The sequence below is a fragment of the Carassius gibelio genome, chromosome B22 (genome assembly GCF_023724105.1).
Source record: "Carassius gibelio isolate Cgi1373 ecotype wild population from Czech Republic chromosome B22, carGib1.2-hapl.c, whole genome shotgun sequence".
NCBI lineage: Eukaryota > Metazoa > Chordata > Actinopteri > Cypriniformes > Cyprinidae > Carassius > Carassius gibelio.
Genome location: NC_068417.1, coordinates 32,275,721 through 32,297,475, shown reverse-complemented (window position 1 = coordinate 32,297,475; position 21,755 = coordinate 32,275,721). Strand labels below are relative to the sequence as shown.

Sequence of the window (21,755 nt, the reverse complement as noted above, 5' to 3'; positions counted from 1 at the left end):
GTCTGAATCTGACTGTAAGCCATGGTTTGTTTTGGATAATGGGTTTTCCCTCACGGGAATGTCACAGCTTCCACATGCTCTCAACACAAAAGCCTATTCGCGCTCGTGATTCTTTAGCTCCGCCCACACGTCACGCCTCCAGCCGGTCGTGTTTTTCCGGGAAAAATCGGTACAGACTATATTTCTCTTATGAATATAATAAAACTAAAGACTTTTTGGATTTATGAAGGATGCAGTACTACTCTATATGTACTCAAGATTAACAGGATATTGAGTGAAAACGAGCATTTCACCCCCTCCTTTAATGTTACATTGTCAGATATGAAAAATAAATCTATTGTGTCTCTTGCTCTGGCTACTGTGTATAGACCACCAGGGCCGTATACAGAATTCTTAAAATAATTTGCAGATTTCCTCTCAGATCTTTTGGTTACATTTGATAAAGTGCTAATTGTCGGAGATTGTAATATTCACGTTGATAATACAAATGATGCATTAGGAATTGCGTTTACTGAACTGATAAACTCTTTTGGAGTCAAGCAAAATGTCACTGGGCCCACTCATCATTTTAATCATACACTAGATTTAATTATATTGCATGGAATCGATCTTACTGATATAGATGTCGTTCCTCAAAGTGATGTTGTTACCAATCATTTCCTTGTATCATGCATGCTGCGTATCACTGATATTAACTATATGGCTCAGCATTACCATCTGGGCAGAACAATTGATCCAGTCACCAAAGACAAATTCACAAATAACCTGCCTGATTTATCTCAACTGCTATGTGTACCCATAAATACACATGAACTAGACGAAATGACTGGCAACATGGGCACTATTTTCTCTAATACATTAAAAGCTGTTGTCCCCATCAAATTGAAAAAGTTTAGAGAAAAGCGTACTGTGCCATGGTTTAATAGTAATACTCACTCTGTCAAAGCGAGACTGGGACTCAGTTGCAGGTGCTCAAAAAGGGTCAGTTTATTAGATATTAGTATATTATATGGGCTTTAATTTCAAAGGACTGAAAAAATAAAAATTAACAAACAAAAACAATCCAGGAACAGGGCAGTCTGGAGCAGATCCAAAAGAGCCTCCTGGACGAATTCCACTTGGAAATCCACTGATGCAATGCCCAGATAAACTGACAGGGAGGCGGGGGCGCTGTTGAGGCGGGGAACTGGTGGCTCGCTGCAGCGCGGTGAAGAAGAAGAGTTACAGCGGTCGGTTATCGCAAGCCTGGGAGGCTGAAGAATAGCGCTGCCTGAAAGCAGGAGGAAGAGGGAAAAAACAAAACTAGAGGATGAAAACAAAACGGGCACGATCTCTGTGCAGGCTAAACAAGAGGTGAGGACAAGGCTGAGACATGAACAAGATCAACACGATGATCTGACAACAGACAGCACACATGAGGAGACTAAATAGAGAAGGAGTGATTGTGATGATGCAGAGCAGGTGATGGTGACCAATAACAATATAATAATGAAACAAGAGGGCGGAGACGGGCACCACGGTGACACAGAAGCACATGGTAAGTGTAAACAACAACACACACTATAGGGAAAAACAGACAGATCAGCCCGGGGACGTGACATTACCCCCCTCCCCAGGAGCGCCCCCTGGCCAGGGAAGGTACCACCATGCTGCCGGTTGAAGTCCTCGATCAGCGACCGATCCAGAATATCCCGAGCTGGGACCCAAATCCTCTCATCCGGACCATATCCCTCCCAGTCCACCAGATACTGAAATCCCTGACCTCGATGTCTGACATCCAACAACCTCCTGACAGTGAAGGCTGGGGAACCATCCACTAGACGGGGAGGGGGAGGGGGAGGGTTAGTAGCAGATGGGTTAAGGCGAGAATGAAACACAGGCTTGACCCGAGAAACATGAAAGACTGGGTGTACCCGACCAAGTATGGGAGGTAACTTGAACTTTACCGCCACAGGACTCAATACCTTGGTGATCTGATATGGCCCCATGAACCTGGGGGCTAACTTGTGAGAAGCCACCCGGAGAGGAAGGTCCTTGGTGCAAATGGAGAAAAACTAACCTGAAAGTTTTTAGAATTCCGTGGAAAAACAGTATGTCCAGCTATAGACAGGCTCTAAAAACTGCCAGGGCCGAGAATATCCACAAACTCATTGAAAATAACCAAAAAAATCCAAGGTTTTTATTTAGAACAGAAGGTTAGATTAACGAATAACCAGACACCAGCTGATTCTAATATGCCATCAATGTTTAATAGTAATGACTTTATGAATTTCTGCACTGATAAAATAGATAATATCAGAAATACAATAACAAATGTAGATTCTACAGCATCTAATACTTCAGTGTCATCCATCGCACTCAAAGATAAACTGCAGCACTTTACAACTATAGGACAGGAAGAGCTAAATAAATGTATCAATGTGAAAACAAGACCAGGATTCAACAGCAGATGAATGAGTTTATTTATGCTGAGGACTAGTCAGAAGGATAACAAGACCGCCAGCACTCCGTGAGGAAGACCAGCGGGGAAACTTAACCTGGAATCTGCTAGACAGCAGCGAGGGGAAGTGACGAGCCCGCCGACAGCTAACGTCAAGACCGGGAGAGGGGTGAGTAGAATCGGCTGTTTAGTGGATGCTGGCCTCAGCAAGCGAGAGATACAACACAGACAAAAAGCTCCCCAGAGTCCTAGAGGTGCCAGGCAGACAGAAAGGTCAAAAACAGGGACACCATACTGAAAAGACAGGGAAAAAACAAATGAATTAAGCAGGGTCAAAAAACTCGGAAGGCAAGGAGAAGATTAGCGCTTCTAACAATGCTTACGGACTGACACAATTGCTTACGGACTGACACACCTGGCGAGCCATCAAAACAAAAAGCCAGGTGCTCTACGGCAATAAAAGCCTAAGACCCCACCGAGATTGTGACAAACAATGTATCTAAACCAACAATATATTTATTAGATCCTGTATCCACTAAATCACCGAAAGAGTTGTTACCTGTAGCAGAAGAACCGATTCTCAACATTATTAACTCTTAGTTATATTTACATCACGTCCCAAAACCATTCAAGCTGGCATTTATTAAGAAACCACAACTAGATCCTAGTGAAATGGAAAATTAAAGGCCCATTTCAAATCTTCCATTTATGTCTACAATTTTATAAAAAGTTGTGTCTGCTCAATTAAAGGGTTAGTTCACCCAAAAATGAAAATTATGTCATTAATAACTCACCCTTATGCTGTTCCAAACATGTAAGACCTCCTTTTATCTTTGGAACACAGTTTAAGATATTTTAGATTTAGTCTGAGAGCTCTCAGTCCCTCCATTGAAACTATGTGTACGGTATACTGTCCATGTCCAGAAAGGTAAGAAAAACATCATCAAAGTAGTCCATGTGACATCAGAGGGTCAGTTAGAATTTGTTGAAGCATCTAAAATACATTTTGGTCCAAAAATAGCAAAAACGACGACTTTATACAGCATTGTCTTCTCTTCTGTTTCTGTGTGAGAGAGAGTTCAAATCAAAGCAGTTTGGATATCCGGTTCACAAACGAATCATTAAGTTCATCAAATCGAACTGAATCGTTTTAAACGGCTCGCATCTCTAATACGCATTAATCCACAAATGACTTAAGCTGTTCACTTTTTTTAATGTGGCTGACACTCCCTCTGAGTTCAAACAAACCAATATCCCGGAGTAATGCATGCACTCAAACAGTACACTCAAAGATACATCATTCAAAGATGAAGTGCTTGCAACCTGAACATATCGTGCAATGCACAGGGAAACCTGGTGAGACAGAGGAGAGGCTGGGGCAGGAAGCAAACCAGAATCCCCAGAATCTCCAGGCACATGATGAAGATGGGAGCAGGAACAGCATCACTGATGATGATCAGTGTTGGGAACGTTACTTTAAAAAAGTAATTAGTTATAGTTACTCACTACTTGTTCCAAAAAGTAACTGAGTTAGTAACTGAATTACTCTATAATAAAAGTAACTCGTTACCAGGGAAAGTAACTATTTGTGTTACTGTAAAAAAAAAAAGAAAAAAAAAGGTTGCTACATGTCAGAGAATTTGTACTTTTTTTTTTGCAGTTTTCAGAAGTCAGTTGAAATGAGTAGAACAGACAAGTACATAACTTTCAATATTTATTGCACGTCAACAGACAGCAAGAGTTTTATCCTGCACTTCCAAGTATTATCTTTGCCGGGTGTGCCGGCATGTGTGTAAAAACACTGGCTCTGATTGGCTACCATGAAACACATGACTCTGCCTTTGCCAATCACAACCGCTTATCTCGTCATTAACCCACCTGCTCACTCGCTGTGTGAGCCAGGGGTGCGCTCGGATTGCATAGTTTATTAAATCAATGCATAGTAACGAACCGCATTTAACGTTCAGTAACGTTAACGGCGTTGTAACGACGGGAAAAGTAATTAGTTAGATTACCGCGTTACTGAAAAAATAACGTCATTACCTAACGCCGTTCTTTTAAACGCCGTTATTCCAAACACTGGTCAGAGGACATGAAGCAGCAGGCAGAAGCGGACGGTACACATGGCAGTAGACAACTTGGACAGGATATAGGATTAGGAGAGGTCAGAAAGAATTCATGAATTCGCCTGGTGAAGTGGCAAGGACGGAGTGGGAGAAGTTTGATCATGATGTGGATGCTAGAAATAGCTTTGGCAGGAGTTGTGGGGAGGAAGCTCAAGGATATGGCTTCCATTATTTGCAGCATAGGTGCTGATTGCTTTGTAAAGATAGAGCCAAGGTTAAAACATACGTTCAGCCAAAGGAAAACATACAGGTGTAGAAAATAGCAATCCTTAGAGGGGATTTGTGGAGGCTAAGGAAGACATAGGAAAAAACAAGGAAAGACTAACACTTACAGAAATTTTTGATAACCTGAGGGAGCACATTAAAATTTTGAGAAGAGCTGATTTAAAAAAGAATGATTTAAGCTAGAATAAAACCGATTATTATTATTTTTTTATTTATTTATTTTTTACTACAGGGTCTGTTTTTTTTATTTTGGTGTATAGAGCATCACAATCCCGCCCACAGCCGGTGCGGGAAGTAAAAATTCAATACAATTTCTGCATTGACAGTTGGGTTAAAAGCCATAAAAACGTGACCATACATGGTAGACTTAAAACCAGCTACGGCTGTACTAAGCGATAGTATATGCTCATATAAACGCCAAAGGTTCATGGGGCACTAATCTTGTTTTGAGATAAATCCCTTTGATTCGTGATGTCTTGGCTAAGTACTTCATTACCCACAATCCTGAACAATCCCACAATCCCACAGTGATGCATCTGGTGGAGCTCTTGTAACCGTCTGGTTAAACCTCGCAATGGTCCGTGAATACTGAAGATCATTAATAAAAAAACATACAATAAAATAAAAACGTGTTGCGTTTTTGCATGGTTGACTTATCAGTGCAATCATGATCTCCTTGGCTGCCATGAGAGTTTTGCAGGGAGATTGGTAAAGTTACTTAGCATTCTCGTCCACTTTAGCTAGGCTATGTGGTGGAAAAATTCATTTAACATTGCTTCTGTATACCTATATTTGCATGTCTTTTCTTAGAATTGCTGTGTGGGTTCAGAAGGGTGGCACCTGGGGGGGCAGATGTCTGAGAATGACCTGAGAGGGTCATTGGGCCATATAGTGGGTGAACAATGCCTGAGGATGAACTGAAGGGTTCATACAGCAGTTCATACAGGGTTCATACATATGAACTGAACTGCTAAGTCCTAAATGTGAGAGAAACGGCCCATAGAGAGTGTTCCTTGTTATGTGTGGAAATTTACAGCTGTTAAGACTTTGTAACCTTGACGCATCAAAGGGATATAAGGTGGAGTACTGCCCTCTTCCTGGGTCGGTTTTACTCTGCAGGAACTCAGTGTTGCTGTATGATTGTCTGACCTTCTTTGCAAAGAATAAAAGCTTTCTTTTTAATTATACCTGAGAGTGAGTCTGTCTCTTATGCTGATGAGAGTTGATTAAAATTTTGCGAACGTTGGATTCCTTGGATGTGTCCTCTGGACCTGTGAGTGGACGTTGACTGTTCATCCTGGACTATAGAAGTTCAGCCCTAACCCTGATTAGGTTTGAGGGAGAGAGGGACCGACCACCGAGGCCCGGAGGGGACACCACTGGAATCAGAAAAGAACCTGAGTGGCAATAGAAATCTCTGGTAAGAGACAGTTCATGGTATTCAAAATTTTGGGTTTTTAGAAATAAGGATTGGAATTTAAATTAGAAGAGGGACGAACCATAGCGGTGGGACCTTCTCTATGGGAACACAATCAAGAGGATTCTGAGGGAATCCGATTGTGAGAATACTGAGGCACAGTTAATACATTTCTAGTGGGGGAATTAAAATGGCTGCAACTGGCGTGATCGTAAATTGAGTTAGAAATTGAGATCAAAGCGATCCAGATATTTCAAAGCGATAAGCTGAGATCACGTGCAAGCAGTTAACATATTTCTAAGAGGGACAGTGAGACTGTGCGAGTATTGCCTGTCGACTTGGCCGAGAAAAAGTCGGATCTGCTGGAGACGTCTACGTCTGACAGATTATAGCCGCGCCGAAGAGAATCTCCACAGAGAAGGAAACCAGCAGATATGGGAAAGTCTCAGAGCAAGCTCGTTGAATATGATACACCGGTGTTTAGGAAAATGAAAAAAGTGTATGGCCAAAAATGCATGCAAGATATGGGGAAATTAATAAAATACCATGGTTTTCCAAAAGAGGGAACGTTGAGTGTAGAAATTAAAAGCTGTGAAGGAATCAGTAGAAGAGGGAAGCGAGAGACAGAAAGCTTGTTGTGGCAGACACATGTGTGAGAAATGTGAACGAACTGTGAATTGTTGGATAGCGGAAGCAGATAGGAGAGAAAGGACAACTATGCAGAAAGAATTAGCAAGTAGAAAGGAGGAAAAGAAAGTTGAAGAATGTGAAGAAAATGTAAATGCCTCACATAAACCTACTAACCGCTTTTATGTTTGTGTTTCTAAACATGTACCTCCGCCCTAAACACACTTTCCCGTGATTGAGATGCAAGCCGCGAAAATGGACCCTGACCTCGGCTGCTCTCCACCGAGAACACCAACAGCACCGTGGCCAGATCCAGAATGGAGACAGAGGAAGAACCAGAAATCATTCCTGAAACCCCCAACAGAGAAATTGAAGAGGAAATACTGCGCAGAGCAACCCCGACAAAGAAAAGAAAAACCAGATAAACAGCGAAAGAAGAAAATGTGAGAATAACAGCTCCATTGATTGAAGTTTCAGGTCCTGACGGGCCTGTTATGGTCTTTAGACCATGGACTATAACGGACATGAAAGAAGCGATGGCTCACTTGCCGAGCCCTGACGAAGCAGGTGATAAATTTATATATATATATATATATATATATATATATATATATATATATATATATATATATATATATATATTCATACCATGCACTTGTAGAATTTGTCTGTTATGTTGCCTGTTATGTTGATTTGTGAGAAAATTAGAATAAACATCATCAATCAAAAAAAAAAAAAAAATATATATATATATGCTTTTCTCTACACCCCTGCATGTCCAGTGCCTTTGATGGGGAGAGATTTATTGTGCAAACTAAATTTGACACTGATTGCAGACTCTGGGGGTGTCCGAGTGGCAGAGAAAGAGCAGATTTGCTGTCTGCAAGCAGAACCAAAATGGGCATATGAATGGCACATCATAAATTCTGATTGAGCTGGAATGATGTGTGAACTGGCTAAAGATAGAACAAAACCATTTGATAGAGAAATCATGCTGCCTGACAAATTGCATTGCACGTCACATGTTGTAGTACAACCAGATAACCAGTATGAAAAAGACTGGTTTGAGGTTTAAGAAGGAGAAACCTTACATTTTGATAAAATGTTTTGGACAGAAAATGTGTGTACAGTTTCAGTTTGCCTGACAGAAAAACAGCTTCAGTTTTACTTAATGGCAGAAGATTCTGTGCCTCACTTCACTTTCCGAGGACAGGAGCCAGACAGGGCCCAGATTAGAACTGTTTGTGAAAAGCTGTGTTTATGCCAAAGACTGGAGACCGATAGGAGGGGGGGGTGAAACACAGTCAGAGTCTGGGAGCGTTTATGTCTGATTGCAAGCATGACATTGAGACAGAGAGAGTTGTGGTACCCATTGGCAAAAGGAAAAATCATTGCATGACAATTATTTGTGCCTCAGATATACATCCAGCAATAGCAGAAATGCCATCAGAGTTATGGGCGAAACACAAATACGATGTTGGTTTAATTAAAGGATGTGAACCAGTTGTGGTCACCCCAAAATCTGATGACAGACGTCAATACCCTCTAAAACTAGAAGCAATTCTTGGTATAAAAACAGTAGGAGTTTGGAACCTTTGACCCTGACAGCAGGTACAGCTCTGTTGCAGTATGTGGATGATCTTTGCTTGTGTGCTCATCATGAGCTTACATGTGTGACTGACACTGTGACCCTCTTGAACCATCTGGCTCGGGAGGGCCATAAAGTCAGCCTGACAAAATTGCAGTTCGTAAAACAACAGATTACATTCCTGGGGCATGTAATAACACCGAATAGCAAATCACTTTCTGAAAAAAGGGTTAAAGCGATAAAAGAGGTCCCAAAACCACTGACAAAGAAACAAATGCTATCATTTTTGGGGATGTGTTCATACTGTAGAACATTTATTCCAAATTATGCAATTCATGAACAGCCCTTGAGGGGCCTAACAACAGAAAGGGGGTTAAAGTGGACAGAAAAGGCAGAAGAGGCATTTCTGAACATGAAAGTTCAGCTGTCTGTTGCACCAACTCTAGGCTTGCCGGCCCCAAATAAACCCTTGGTTCAGACAGTTGATGAGAAAAATGGATTTATGACTTCTGTATTGTTGCAGCATCATGGAGACAAATTGAGACCTGTGACATATTTTTCCAGCAAATTAGACCCAGTTGCAGCAGGCCTGCCACAATGTCTGAGGGCGGTGGCAGCTGCTGAATTCGTACTCTGATCTGACATTGATGGTGCCTCACGCAGTGTCCATGATTTTGCAGGAACAGAAAACATCACACTTATCAACAGCTCGATGGTTAAGATAGCATAATATTCTGATTGACATGCCTAACATCACTGTTAAGCGATGCACAACCTTGAATGCTGCTACTCTCCTTCCAACAGAAGAGGATGGGGAAGAGCATCATTGTTGTTTAACAGCGCTTGAACAAGTGTGTACGCCACGTCCAGACCTGACGTGCCATTCGAAAATTGTGAAAATGTTCTCTTTGTGGATGGCTCAGCTTTTAAAGATCAAAAAACAGGCCTGAATAAAGTTGGTTATGCGATAACAACTGAATTTGACATTGTGGCCAATTATTCAGCACAAGCAGCTGAGCTTGTGGCATTAACAGAAGCATGAAAACTTATGACAAACAAATGTGTAACGATTTACACAGATTCACGCTATGCATTTGGGGTTACTCATGATTTTGGGGCGCTGTGGAAACACAGAAAGTTTTTAAAGTCAGATGAGCGACCAATATTAAATGCACCCCTCGTGTCAGATTTGCTCAACGCTATTTTGCTGCCAGAAAAGATAGTGATTTGTAAATGCGCAGCGCATACTAATAACAAAGATTCTGTATCTACAGGAAATGTCAGAGTAGACGCAGCGGCTAAGGCTGTGGCATCTCAGCAGACAAAATCATCAGAGTGTACTTTGTTATCTGAAAATAACCCTGACATTTCTTCATCTTTACAGGGCATGCAGACATTTGCGACAGGACAGGAGAGAGAGAAATGGAAACAGTGTTGCTGTAAGGTGGTGAATGGAGTATGGATGAAGCAGAGATGGCAAGCCTTGATTACCTAAACACTTCTTTACTCACTATGCTAAGTCGATGCATGGGAAAGACCACGCATTGAAAGGGGGAATGATTATGCGAATGAAAGAATTGTGGTTTACAAAGGGGTTCACAATTTATGCAGAACATTTTTGCAAAAGATGTGTCATTTGTAATACACATAATGTGGCAAGAGGCATAAAAATGCCTCAGGTATCCCAGACAGCACCGATGAGGCCCTTCGAATATTTACAGATGGATTTCATTGATCTGTCCCCATGTGAAGGGAAGAAAAATTGTTTGGTATTTGTGGACATGTGGTCCAAATGGGTAGAGGTCTTCCCAATGTCCAAACAGGACGCAGCAGCAGTAGTAAAGGCTCTGTTGTCTGAAACCTCGTCAGACGGTGTCCCCTCCAACCTCCTCTCCCCAACCATTCTGCTGAATAACGTTCAGTCACTGGACAACATGCATCTCCTAACTTTTATCCATTCTGCATAATGAGGGAATTTACAGTGTTCATAATCACAGCTGTTAACATACCCTCTCAACCCAAGATAGAACAGTCACTCAACGAAGACAGGCGATAAGGAAAGCGCATATCGTAATGCAGTGTTTATTGTAACAGTAGATTTATCTTCAAAATACTTGCACATCACAATTAGGTTACATGTAGTGGGGGTTAAACTTGAGGCTACTATCGGGTGGGATCTCCGCTGAGAAGTCCTCATCTACATCATCGACCCTCCTTCCATCCATTCACAAAAATGGATTCTTCACTGGCACATCACTTGAACATTCCTGTCCTTCCTGTGTCTCTCCCCATCCATGTCACCGCACTCAACGGCCAGGAACTGCCTCACGTCACGCACCATACAGAACCCATCACTCTGGTTACTTCTGGCAACCATCAAGAAACCATATCCTTTTTTCTCATGGACTCCCCTGTTGCTCCCATTGTATTAGGTCACCCATGGTTGTCCAAACATAATCCACGAGTGGAATGGGGTTCTAACAATGTCACATTGTGGATTGAAAGATGTCATGAGTCTTGTCTGGTTTCTGCTTGTCCTGTTGTCCCTGTTTCTGTCTTTCAGAAGGAGACCATGGTTTTGCCAAACGTCCCCGTTGAGTATCTGGACCTGAAGGAAGTGTTCAGTAAGTCCCGTGCTGCTTCTCTCCCTCCGCATCGTCCCTACGACTGTGCCATAGACTTAGTGTCAGGTAAGTCTCCGCCTAAGGGCAAGTTATCTATCTCTTTCTATAGAGGGAGGCCATGGAGAAATACATTTCTGATTCCTTAGCCTCTGGGTTCATCCGTCCTTCCTCTTCTCCAGCGGGGGCGGGGTTCTTTTTTGTGGGTAGGAAGGATGGTTCTCTGCGACCTTGCATTGATTACCGAGAGCTGAACAACATTACTATTAAGAATACTTATCCTTTACCACTCATGTCTTCAGCTTTCAAGAGGTTGCAGGGAGCATCCATATTCACAAAATTGGATTTACGTAACGCTTATCATTTGGTCCGCATCAGGAAGGGGGATGAATGGATAACCGCCTTCAATACCCCTAGAGGGCACTTTGAGTACATGGTGATGCCGTTCGGGCTCTCCAACTTGCCTGGGGTTTTCCAAGCACTCGTGAATGACGTGTTGAGAGATATGGTAGATCAGTTTATATATGTTTACCTGGATGACATACTGATTTTTTCTTCATCTCTCCAGGAACACGTTCAACACGTCAGACGAGTGCTCCAGAGGTTACTTGAGAATGGGCTTTTTGTCAAGGCGGAGAAATGCGTATTCCATGCACAGTCTGTTCCCTTCCTAGGGTATATCATTTCGTCCGAGGGAATACGTATGGACCCTGACAAAGTTAAGGCTGTGATAGATTGGCCATCTCCAGATTCCCGTAAGGCCCTACAGCAGTTTCTGGGGTTCGCCAATTTCTATCGACGTTTCATTCGTAATTTCAGCCAACTAGTCTCACCTCTGACAGCCTTGACCTCCCCAAGTACTCCGTTCAGGTGGTTGGACGCAGCTGAGGCTGCGTTCAGTAACCTCAAGAACCACTTCGTTTCGGCTCCCATCCTTGTGGCCCCTGATCCCACATGGCAGTTCGTGGTGGAGGTCGACGCATCAGAGGTGGGGGTAGGAGCAGTGTTGTCCCAATGTGCTGCTTCGGACGAAAAGGTACACCCTTGCGCGTTCTTTTCACATCGATTATCTCCTGCTGAACGTAATTATGACATTGGCAATAGAGAGTTGTTGGCGGTCAAATTAGCATTGGAGGAGTGGCGCCACTGGTTAGAGGGTTCAGGGGTTCCGTTTATTGTTTGGACCGATCACAAGAATTTAGAATACATCAGAACTGCCAAAAGACTCAATTCCAGGCAGGCTCGGTGGGCACTTTTTTCGGTCGTTTTGAATTTAAGTAGAACTAATGGTTTGGTTAGACAACGATTCTGGTGGCCACGTATGGCTCGCAATGTCCGCAATTTTGTTTTGGCTTGCTCAGTTTGTGCCAGTGGTAAGTCATCTAACTGACCTCCTGATGGGCTCCTTCAACCGCTGTCTGTCCCTTCGAGACCCTGGTCCCATATCGCTCTAGATTTTGTTACCATCTAATGGCATGACGGTGGTTTTGACCGTAGTGGACCGGTTCTCGAAGGCAGCACATTTCATTCCCTTGCCCAAATTACCGACAGCCAAGGAGACCGTAGTTTTGACAACGGTCAAAGCCTCCTGTCTACGTCGTGGGTGAAAAGGTGTGGCTTTCTACCAGTAACATTTCTCTGCGATCTGTTTCTAATAAATTAGCTCCCAAATTTATCGGCCCGTTTACTATCATCAAGATCATTAGTCCGGTGACAGTCCACCTCAAACTACCTCCTGCGTACAAGAGGATACACCCCGCCTTTCATGTGTCCAAAATTAAACCAGTGTTTTATGCACGTATTAATCCGCCTACTCCGGTTCCCCCGCCGCTGCGTCTCGTAGATGGGGAACCAACATATTTGGTTAATCGTATTCTGGACTTGAGACGGAGGGGACAAGGATTCCAGTATCTGGTGGACTGGGAAGGTTACGGTCCGGAGGAGAGGAGTTGGGTACCTGCTAGGGACATATTGGATCACTCCCTTATTGATGAATACAATCAGCAGGTAGGCCCTTCTGGGAACCCCAGGAGGAGTTCTTAGAGGGGGGGTACTTTCACGGTTGGTAAACCGTGATCTCGGGATGTTTACACTTTGTGTTGAATTCTGTGTGTTCCGTGTCTGCACTGATTAGTTGTGGGCGTCTCCGTTAATTGTATCAGCAACAGCTGCCACGTCTTGTGTTTGAGAGATCGTTGTTCTATGTTTGATGTGATAACCCCCCGTCTGGCTTCAGTGTTGTTTTGCGTTTGGATGTCTGTGTTTCCCCAGAACCTCATCCACTCTTCGCACGTTCACTCAGCCACGGACACTTACCTTTGGCTCTATTCCCCGCAGTTCCTGTGCCACTCTCTCCTGCTGCCTCACGCCGTCTACATCCGGATTACTCACCTTCTCTCCACCACCGTCTGGACTTCTCACCGCTTCACCATCCCCTCGGAGTATCGCTGTCTCATCGTCATTGTTTGTTTATGTACCATCACCATATATTCTCATTAAAACTATAACTCGCTATTGTTTCCAGACTGTCCTTTCACCAGCCGTCACAATCACTCGATAAATAGGCTATTGGTCACAGACACATAGATTTACTACAAATGTAACCAAGCTGACAGCAACCAGTGTTGCTGTCTGAAACTCCCACAGATCATGTTTTCAGGCCATTTTACGTCTTTTTTTATGTAATAACGTGGTTATTTCTACGTGTGAATTAATTACTTTTTAAAATTACACTGCAAAATCCACATTTAGTGTAACACTCCACTTTTTTCCTTCCTCTCTATCATACCGTAACACTGAACAAAATTATAAATGCAACACTTCTGCTCATGAGCTGAAAAATTAGAAATTTTCTATGTACACAAAAGGCCTATTTTTCTCAAATATAATTCACAAATAATAATCTAAATCTGTGTTAGTGAGCACTTCTCCTTTGCAGAGATAATCGATCCACCTAACAGGAGTGGCATATTAAGATGCTGATTAGACAGCATGATTATTGCACAGGTGTGCCTTAGGCAGTTTTACTGTATTAGGGGGTCCAAAAACTAGTCAGTATCTGGTGTGACAACCATTTGCCTCACGCAGTGCAACACATCTCCTTCACACAGAGTTGATCAGGTTGTTGATTGTGGCCTGTGTAATGTTGGTCCACTCCTCTTCAATGGCTGTGTAAAGTTGCTGGATATTGTTAGGAACTGGAACACGTTGTCATATACACCGATCCAGAGCATTCCAAACATGCTCAATGGGTGATATGTCCGGTGAGTATACTGGCCATGCTAGAACTGGGATCTTTTCAGCTTCCAGGAATTGTGTACAGATCTTTGGGGCCATGAATTATAATTTCACCATTCATTTGATATGCCTTGATATTGCACCTTGATATACCACACCTGTGAGGTGGATTGATTATCTCAGCAAAGGAGAATTGCTCACTAACACAGATTTAGACAGATTTGTGAACAGTTTTTGAGAGAAATAGGCCTTTTGTGTACATAGATAAAGTCTTAGACCTTTGAGATCAGCTCATGAAAAACGGGCGCAAGAGCAAAATTGTTGCATTTATAACTTGTTCAATGTAGTTGTGATGTGAACTATGATATAAGGTGTGGTCTCCAAAAATCACAAATTAGTGTTTCTTTTCCGAAATAATCATTGTATTTGAATGAATCTCTGTAGTGTATGATTGAACAACTCACTCATAAATAGACTTATTTCGTAAATGAATCAATTCTTCTGAATGAACTGCTTGAGAAAATGATTCAGGTTAAAATGGCAGAACATAATCCATCTTTGTTCATGTAATATGTTATTGTTCATTGTAATATGAATGTCAAAAATAGGAGACAGGCCTATCAAACACGCGATAAGTGAGAACAAGGGGAACAGTGTAATACAAACCCAAAATATACATGAAAACTGATATTTTTGAGAACTATCCCACCACTGAAAGCAGAACATTAGTGAGGAAGTTTACAACTTACATGACAAAAAAGTGGTTTTTAATGAGGAAGTTCTACAATTATTGTAACAAAAGTGTTTTCATGTATAATTTACTGTATATACTGTACCACTTTTGTATAAACTTGATGCTTTGTTTTAAAATGATACCTTAGTAATAATTTTTTTTTGTTGTTGTTGTGAAATTCTTATTCATGAAATGTGATTTTATAAAGTAACCTTTATTACAAATTCAATTTCACTATACTCTTCCTTAAGCAACTAAACCTTAATTATTGAGATTTTCAAATTCATTGTTGATTGGAGATTGAATGCAGCTCTCTCCAGCCATTATGAGTGCAGATCAAAACCGTACGGATGATTCTGTAACTACAGTCCCATAAATGAAAAAAATCAGAAAAAATTACTTGTTTTCTGTGCTTACACTGATTTTGCTTGTTCCCAAACTAAAACAATTACAATCCAGCTTCTCTTCACTAGAAGACAACTGCATGGTATATTTTATTATTCAATATGTTGAATATCGAATTATATCAGTTATAACAGACAAAGGTTTGAACAAATCTACATATTAAAGTCATATAAACCCTTAAGGAAGTATGGTAATGTGGTGAGTAAAACACGTGACACCATATTTAAGCTTCTTCTTTGTCTAGATTTCAGCTTTTCTCACTCTGGATTCAGCGTGATTCATTAATTCAACATCAGGTGCATTTTATAAACATTACTGAAGGAGGAACATGTCCTTTTTGTTTCTTTAATGAAATTATGTTGATTTTTGTCTACAAAACTAATTTTAAGAACTTTAGCAATAGTCTTTGAAATCAAAATGTTTTTAAGATGATGAGAAACAAAATCTTTCATGTGTCTTAAGACTTTTTGATTCAGTTTTTGTTTTGAATTCAGAGCAATGCTCATTTAAAAAATGTATTAATGCAACACACCTTGTTTCACAGATTACAGAGGTTCATTAAAGGACAAGAATAATGGGAGGTAAGAAATAATGGCATGAAATAACTCTAAGTGCCTGTTTTGCACTGTAAATTACATGAACTCATTTTTAAAGTCAGTTTAACGTAATTTAAGTAAAAATTTATTTTATAAATTAATTTTAAGTTGATGGGAATTAAATATTTAAGGCAGCAACTTATTTTCTAACTGTTTCATAACAAAACACTTGTTTTTTCTTCCAAAAGGTAAAGAATCTAGACCTGAGAGAAGGATTGTCCTTTTTGGGAAGACAGGAGTTGGCAAGAGTAGCGCCGGGAATACAATCCTTAAAAAACGAATATTCAAGAGTAAAGCTTCACCTACATCGATGACTGCAGACTGTGTGAGTGGAAATGGGATGGTTTTTGGAAGAAAAATCACTGTTATTGACACACCTGGGATTTTTGACACAGTTGTTTCCGAGGATGCCATCAGAGCTGAAATCATTAAATCCATCACTGAAATGGGCCCAAGTCCTGACATGATAGTAATGATTCTAAAGGTTTCAAGGTACACCAAACAAGAAATGGAGATTGTGGATATTATGAATTCATATTTTGAGCAGCATGGTGATATCCTTAAACACATATCAGTTTTATTCACTCACGGTGAAGATCTAGAAGGTCGAACCATTGAGGAATTTGTGAAGGAGAGTCCAAAACTACAGCAGCTTGTTGAAAACTGTGGAGGTCGCTGTTATGTTATTGACAACAAACACTGGAGTGAATGCTGCTGGGGTTATAGGAGCAACAGAGTTCAGGTGAAAAAGCTGTTGAGGACCTTCGAGAAGAATCTGAAAGGAAGAGAGAAAGGCTGCTTTAACAATGAGCTGCTTCAGATGGTGGAGGAAGAAATCCAAGAAGAGATTAAAAATATAGAGGACAATTTGCATGCAGAAGGGAAAAAAGGAAAAGCTAAAGATAACGTTTATAAAAAACTTCTCATTAGGCTTGCCGGAGTGACCACAGGGACACTGGTCGGTGCTTTCCTGGGCATCGGCATTGCAGTGGGAACTGTTGTGGCTTTACTCAAAGCAGCAAAGTTTGCTTCAGCGTTGAAAGCCATTGGGGTTGAAGTGGCTGCAGGTGCTGGCATTGGAGCAGCAATGGGTTCAGGAATCACTGCCGGTGTTCTCGGAGCTGCGGCTCTCTCAGGATGTGTTGGAGGAGCAATTACTGGATATCAAGCGTCAGTAGAATCTGACTCTGTGGGAGATGCTATATTAAAAGCAGCAAGAGCAAGCTGCGAGACAGCAAATGCTATTGTTGAAATGGCAGAACTCCCATTATTTTCAAACGCAATAGATAACATTTGTGAATAAAAGGCTAAAATTTATTGAAGAATAATATTTCATGAAACTTTTCATTTGAGTTAATTTTACTACATTCATCATCATTTAACTCAAATGATCTTAAAAATGTAGTTCTGCACAAAATAATAAAATTCTGTCATTAATTACTCAACCTTGTGTCATTCAATTCTAGTAAGACCTTAGTTAATCTTTGGAACAGAAATTAAGATCTTTAGTTCAGATATGTAACTCCAATGGTTTAACCTTCATTTTATGAAGTGATGCAAGTGCTTTATTTGTTATAATATATTTATATATATATATATATAATCAGGGGCGGATTTAGTGATTTGGGAATCTCAGGGAAAGTACAGGAGTGAATTTAATTAAATACAAATTTTTAATTTTTATTTTATTTACTTATTTTTAAGAAATTCTGTGTTGTGTATTGAAATTTTTCTGATGAAGAAAAAAAAATGAATTTTTCATTCCCAATGAAAATTAAACAAACCCTTTAATTTTTGTACATTCAAATTGCTGCACAATGTCATGGAAATTGCCAAAATTTTTATCAATAAATCAAATGCAATTCAGTACACTTTAATCATTTCGCAACCACCGTGTCCTCAGCGGTCTATGGAGACTCCTTTGTTCATTGGTGCATCCAAACACATGACACTTTTCATGGCTCTTTGGTGGTGACATTGTATCTACAGCAGCTACAGCAAGAAAGCAGGACTGCAGCTTCTCACTCAGGGCTGTGTAGGGCAGAGAGTGTCGCAAATGGGAGGGACTTTCACCGAATATGTCATCATAGTTGTGAGAAACCTGGAACTGCTCATGTGGAGAGACAGTTTATGAATTATTGGGATTATAAAACAATGAGTGGGTGGATTTTTACCATCATAGGCTGGCTGTTTTCACACACTGCAGCCACACAAAGTTCAAACACCTTATAAAAGTGATTTTTGCATTCTATGGCACTTTTGATGTCATGGTTAAGACATTGTCACGTACTAAAATAAAAATTTTGCAAATAGATTAATGCATTTTTTATATAATATATAGAGTTCTTTAATAATTTACAACTTTAATTTGTTGTTTTGGACAAAACAGGAGCAGCGTCCATGAACTGCAACCATTTCATTGTGTTCTTGTCAGGTCTGTGCTTAAACAGAGGCAGATAGTTAAAGAGACAATTCACCTAAAATGAAAACTCATATACATTATACACCCACTGTCTCATTCCAAACCTGTAATGTGGACTGTGGACTGATATTTCATGAGAGATGCATTTGTGGGCTGTGAGTAGAGCTGTCAAGCTCCAAAAAGGACAAATAGTATAACTTTTTTCTTTTACATTTCAAAGTCTTCTGAGGTAATTTCAGAAGTGAGAGGAACAGAATGTCCAGTCTAATAATTCTATTCTATTCTATTCTATTCTATTCTATTCTATTCTATTCTATTCTATTCTGAGGTAAATGGTTCAGGTAAAAAATGAAGTTATTCAAACTACATATTGCAAACTGAACTGACAAGCATATCGTTGTAAGAATGTATTATACCAGTAGAACAATAACATGCATGTCTGAATATCTAAAGGCAAAACTTAATAAAAGCAATTCAGTCCAGATTTTATATTCTCAGGAACTCTATGGATTATCATCCTTTTTTAGGGTTAAATATTTGTAAAACCATGGTGTTAAAATTGATTTGATTTATGTCTTCCTTTATTGAACACAGTTTTCCAGGGAAGTGCAGAGTTTTCATCTACATCCACGTCTGAGGCCATGAGGGCACAGTCTCGCTGGCAATTCTCGTAATGAATAAAATGTTTTTTATGATGTGCATGCATTTACATTTATAGTAGTGGACTGCTAGCAGATGGAATGTCTGAGTCTGAGATTTGAAGATTTGTCTGGGAATATACGGCTGCTGTTATAGAACGTAATTTGTTGTTGCCGGAATGGCAGACCACAAAAGAATCTCATCTGGAAATCTCATGAGGTAACTTTTTTTTTTTAACTCATTTACACTTTATATTTTTAGATCATGAGCATTTATATTCTGCCAAAATAAAATAAATATCCTGCATAGCCAAACTTTTTATGAGGAACATTAGAAATTAGAATACAGTGCTTTTGTACAGTACTGGTAATAATTTCACATACATTTTTGAATTACTGTTTACTGTACATCAATGTTTATAAATAATTTAGTAAATTGAACAGCTTAAAGTTTCACTCTTGAGTCAAACCAAAACATTGATCACTAAATGCATACACAAACTAAATCAAATAATGGTGACACAAACCTTAAATGTCAATTGACATCAACTCTCAATGTTCTTGTGCATTACATGACCAACCTTCACAACATTTGAGGATCGTGTCACCATATTAAATCTTGTTTTGGAATGTGTAGCTCTCATGAAATCCCAAATGAGCCAATATTTGGCATGACATTTCAAAATGTCTCACTTTCAACATTTGATATGTTATCTATTCTATTGTGAATAAAAATATAAAAAAGTTTATGAGATTTGTAAATTATTCTATTCCTTTTTCTACTCACAATTTGTACAGTGTCCCAGTTTTTTTTGGAATTGTGTTTGTATATGAAGTGGCAATTAATTTTAAGCATTGCATTTAAATTTTATTAAATATAGATACATACAAATAATAAAAAAATAAATATTTAAATTCAGTTGATTCCTTTGCATATATATATATCCTTTCCACCATTCTCAGCATTTGTCGCCTTCATTAGCAGGGAATCAAAAATGCGCAATGACCCAAGCTTTAAGCATTCAGTGCAACCCAGTCTTGTACCCACTAAAATGAGGTTTCAGGACAAGCAGAGTAAGAGAGAAGCAATCTCAGTCATCCGGACCGAAGTGGTCAGTACCGAGCCAAATCCAACTGCAGGAACAAACATCCACGACCCAAATAAAGAATGCCCAATCCACAAGAAACCTCACGCACTTAAAAAATGCAGAGCTTTCAGAGAAATGCCTTTGGAGGAGCGTAAGGCCTATTTGAAGAGGAATCTGATATGTTTCCGATGTTGCGCATCCACTAATCATCAGGCAAAAATATGTAAAGCCGAGACCCTTTGTGCAGAATGTAACTCCAACTCACACATTACTGCTCTTCATCCTGGTCCTGCGCCTTGGGCAAACACCACAGAGCCTGCTTCCGACAACGGCGGGGAGTGCAATATAGTTTTACCTACGGCCACGTCTACATGTACGCAAGTCTGTGGGAGTGAAGTTGAAAGTCACTCATGTAGCAAGATCAGTCCTGTATTCATTTATCCACAGGGGTCCCCTGAGAAGAAACTCAAAACCTACGCTATTTTGGATGACCAAAGCAACAGGTCACTTGCCAGATCTTCAATCTTCGATACGTTTGGCATTACCAAAGGCTGCTTCCCGTACAAGCTGAGAACCTGTGCAGGCCTTGAGGAAGCTACGGGGAGGAGAGCATACAACTTCATCGTCGAATCTGTGGATAGCAAGTCACGCCTAAAGCTCCAAACACTTATCAAATGTAACATGCTGCCGGACAATCGCAATGAGATTCCTAGACCTGAAGCTGCTCGTAACCATTCTCACCTCCAAGACATTGCATCCGACATTCCAGATGTTGATCATGACACTAAGATCCTGCTTCTCATTGGTAGGGATGTTACTCAAGCACACAAGGTTCTTGACCAACGCAATGGACCTCCAAATGCACCCTTTGCTCAGAAGCTAGCTCTGGGATGGGTGATTATTGGAAACATTTGCTTGGGTGGAGCTCACAAACCCATACAGGCCAGCGTTTTCAAGACAAACATTTTGGACAATGGCCGCCCGAGTCATTTCCTTCCATGCAAGAACTTCATCCAAGTAAAGGAACGCATCATCCCACAAAGCCACAACAAGGTCAGTCTCCCAAATCATACCAAGTACACGTCCATCGGAGAAACCGTGTTCCAACAAACAAGTTTGGATGAGAGACCTGGTTACTCTCAAGAAGAAGTGGCCTTCCTGCAGATAATGAATAAGGAAGTCTATCAGGACAATACAAATAGTTGGGTTGCTCCGCTGCCCTTTCGCTCACCTAGGCCACGCCTTTCTAACAACAAGCAGCAAGCTGTCCAGCGCCTAGCTTCAGTTCGTCATATGCTGAACAAACGTCCTCACATGAAAAGTCACTTCCAGGAATTCATGCAAACCCTTTTTGATAACGGTCATGCAGAAATAGCACCACCCCTTACTGGACAAGAAGAGTGTTGGTACCTTCCCTTCTTCGGCGTTTATCACCCCCGCAAGCCGGCCCAAATAAGGGTTGTCTTCGACTCTAGCGCGCGATTTGAAGGAGTGTCCCTCAATGACGTCCTTCTTACCGGTCCGAATCTCAACAAGAGTGAGTGCTCTGGGAGTGCTCATGCAGCTCCGTGAAGAGAAGGTAGCTGTAACAG

General features: G+C 40.7%; 1 protein-coding gene across 2 annotated transcripts; it reads left to right on the top strand.

The window, feature by feature from the left end:
- The first annotated feature begins 1,578 nt into the window (after positions 1 to 1,578).
- Positions 1,579 to 17,455, top strand: LOC127988254 (GTPase IMAP family member 7-like). 2 transcript variants are annotated; one of them, XM_052590900.1, is made up of 3 exons: positions 1,579 to 7,278; positions 15,964 to 16,000; positions 16,204 to 17,455. In XM_052590900.1, the coding sequence occupies exons 2-3, from the start codon at positions 15,994 to 15,996 to the stop codon at positions 17,316 to 17,318; spliced, it is 1,122 nt and encodes a 373-aa protein (XP_052446860.1). In that variant the 5' UTR covers positions 1,579 to 7,278; positions 15,964 to 15,993; the 3' UTR covers positions 17,319 to 17,455. The 2 variants fall into 2 exon arrangements, with proteins under 2 accessions (XP_052446860.1, XP_052446859.1); XM_052590899.1 differs by lacking the exon at positions 1,579 to 7,278 and having other exon boundaries at positions 13,941 to 16,000.
- Positions 17,456 to 21,755: the final 4,300 nt, after the last annotated feature.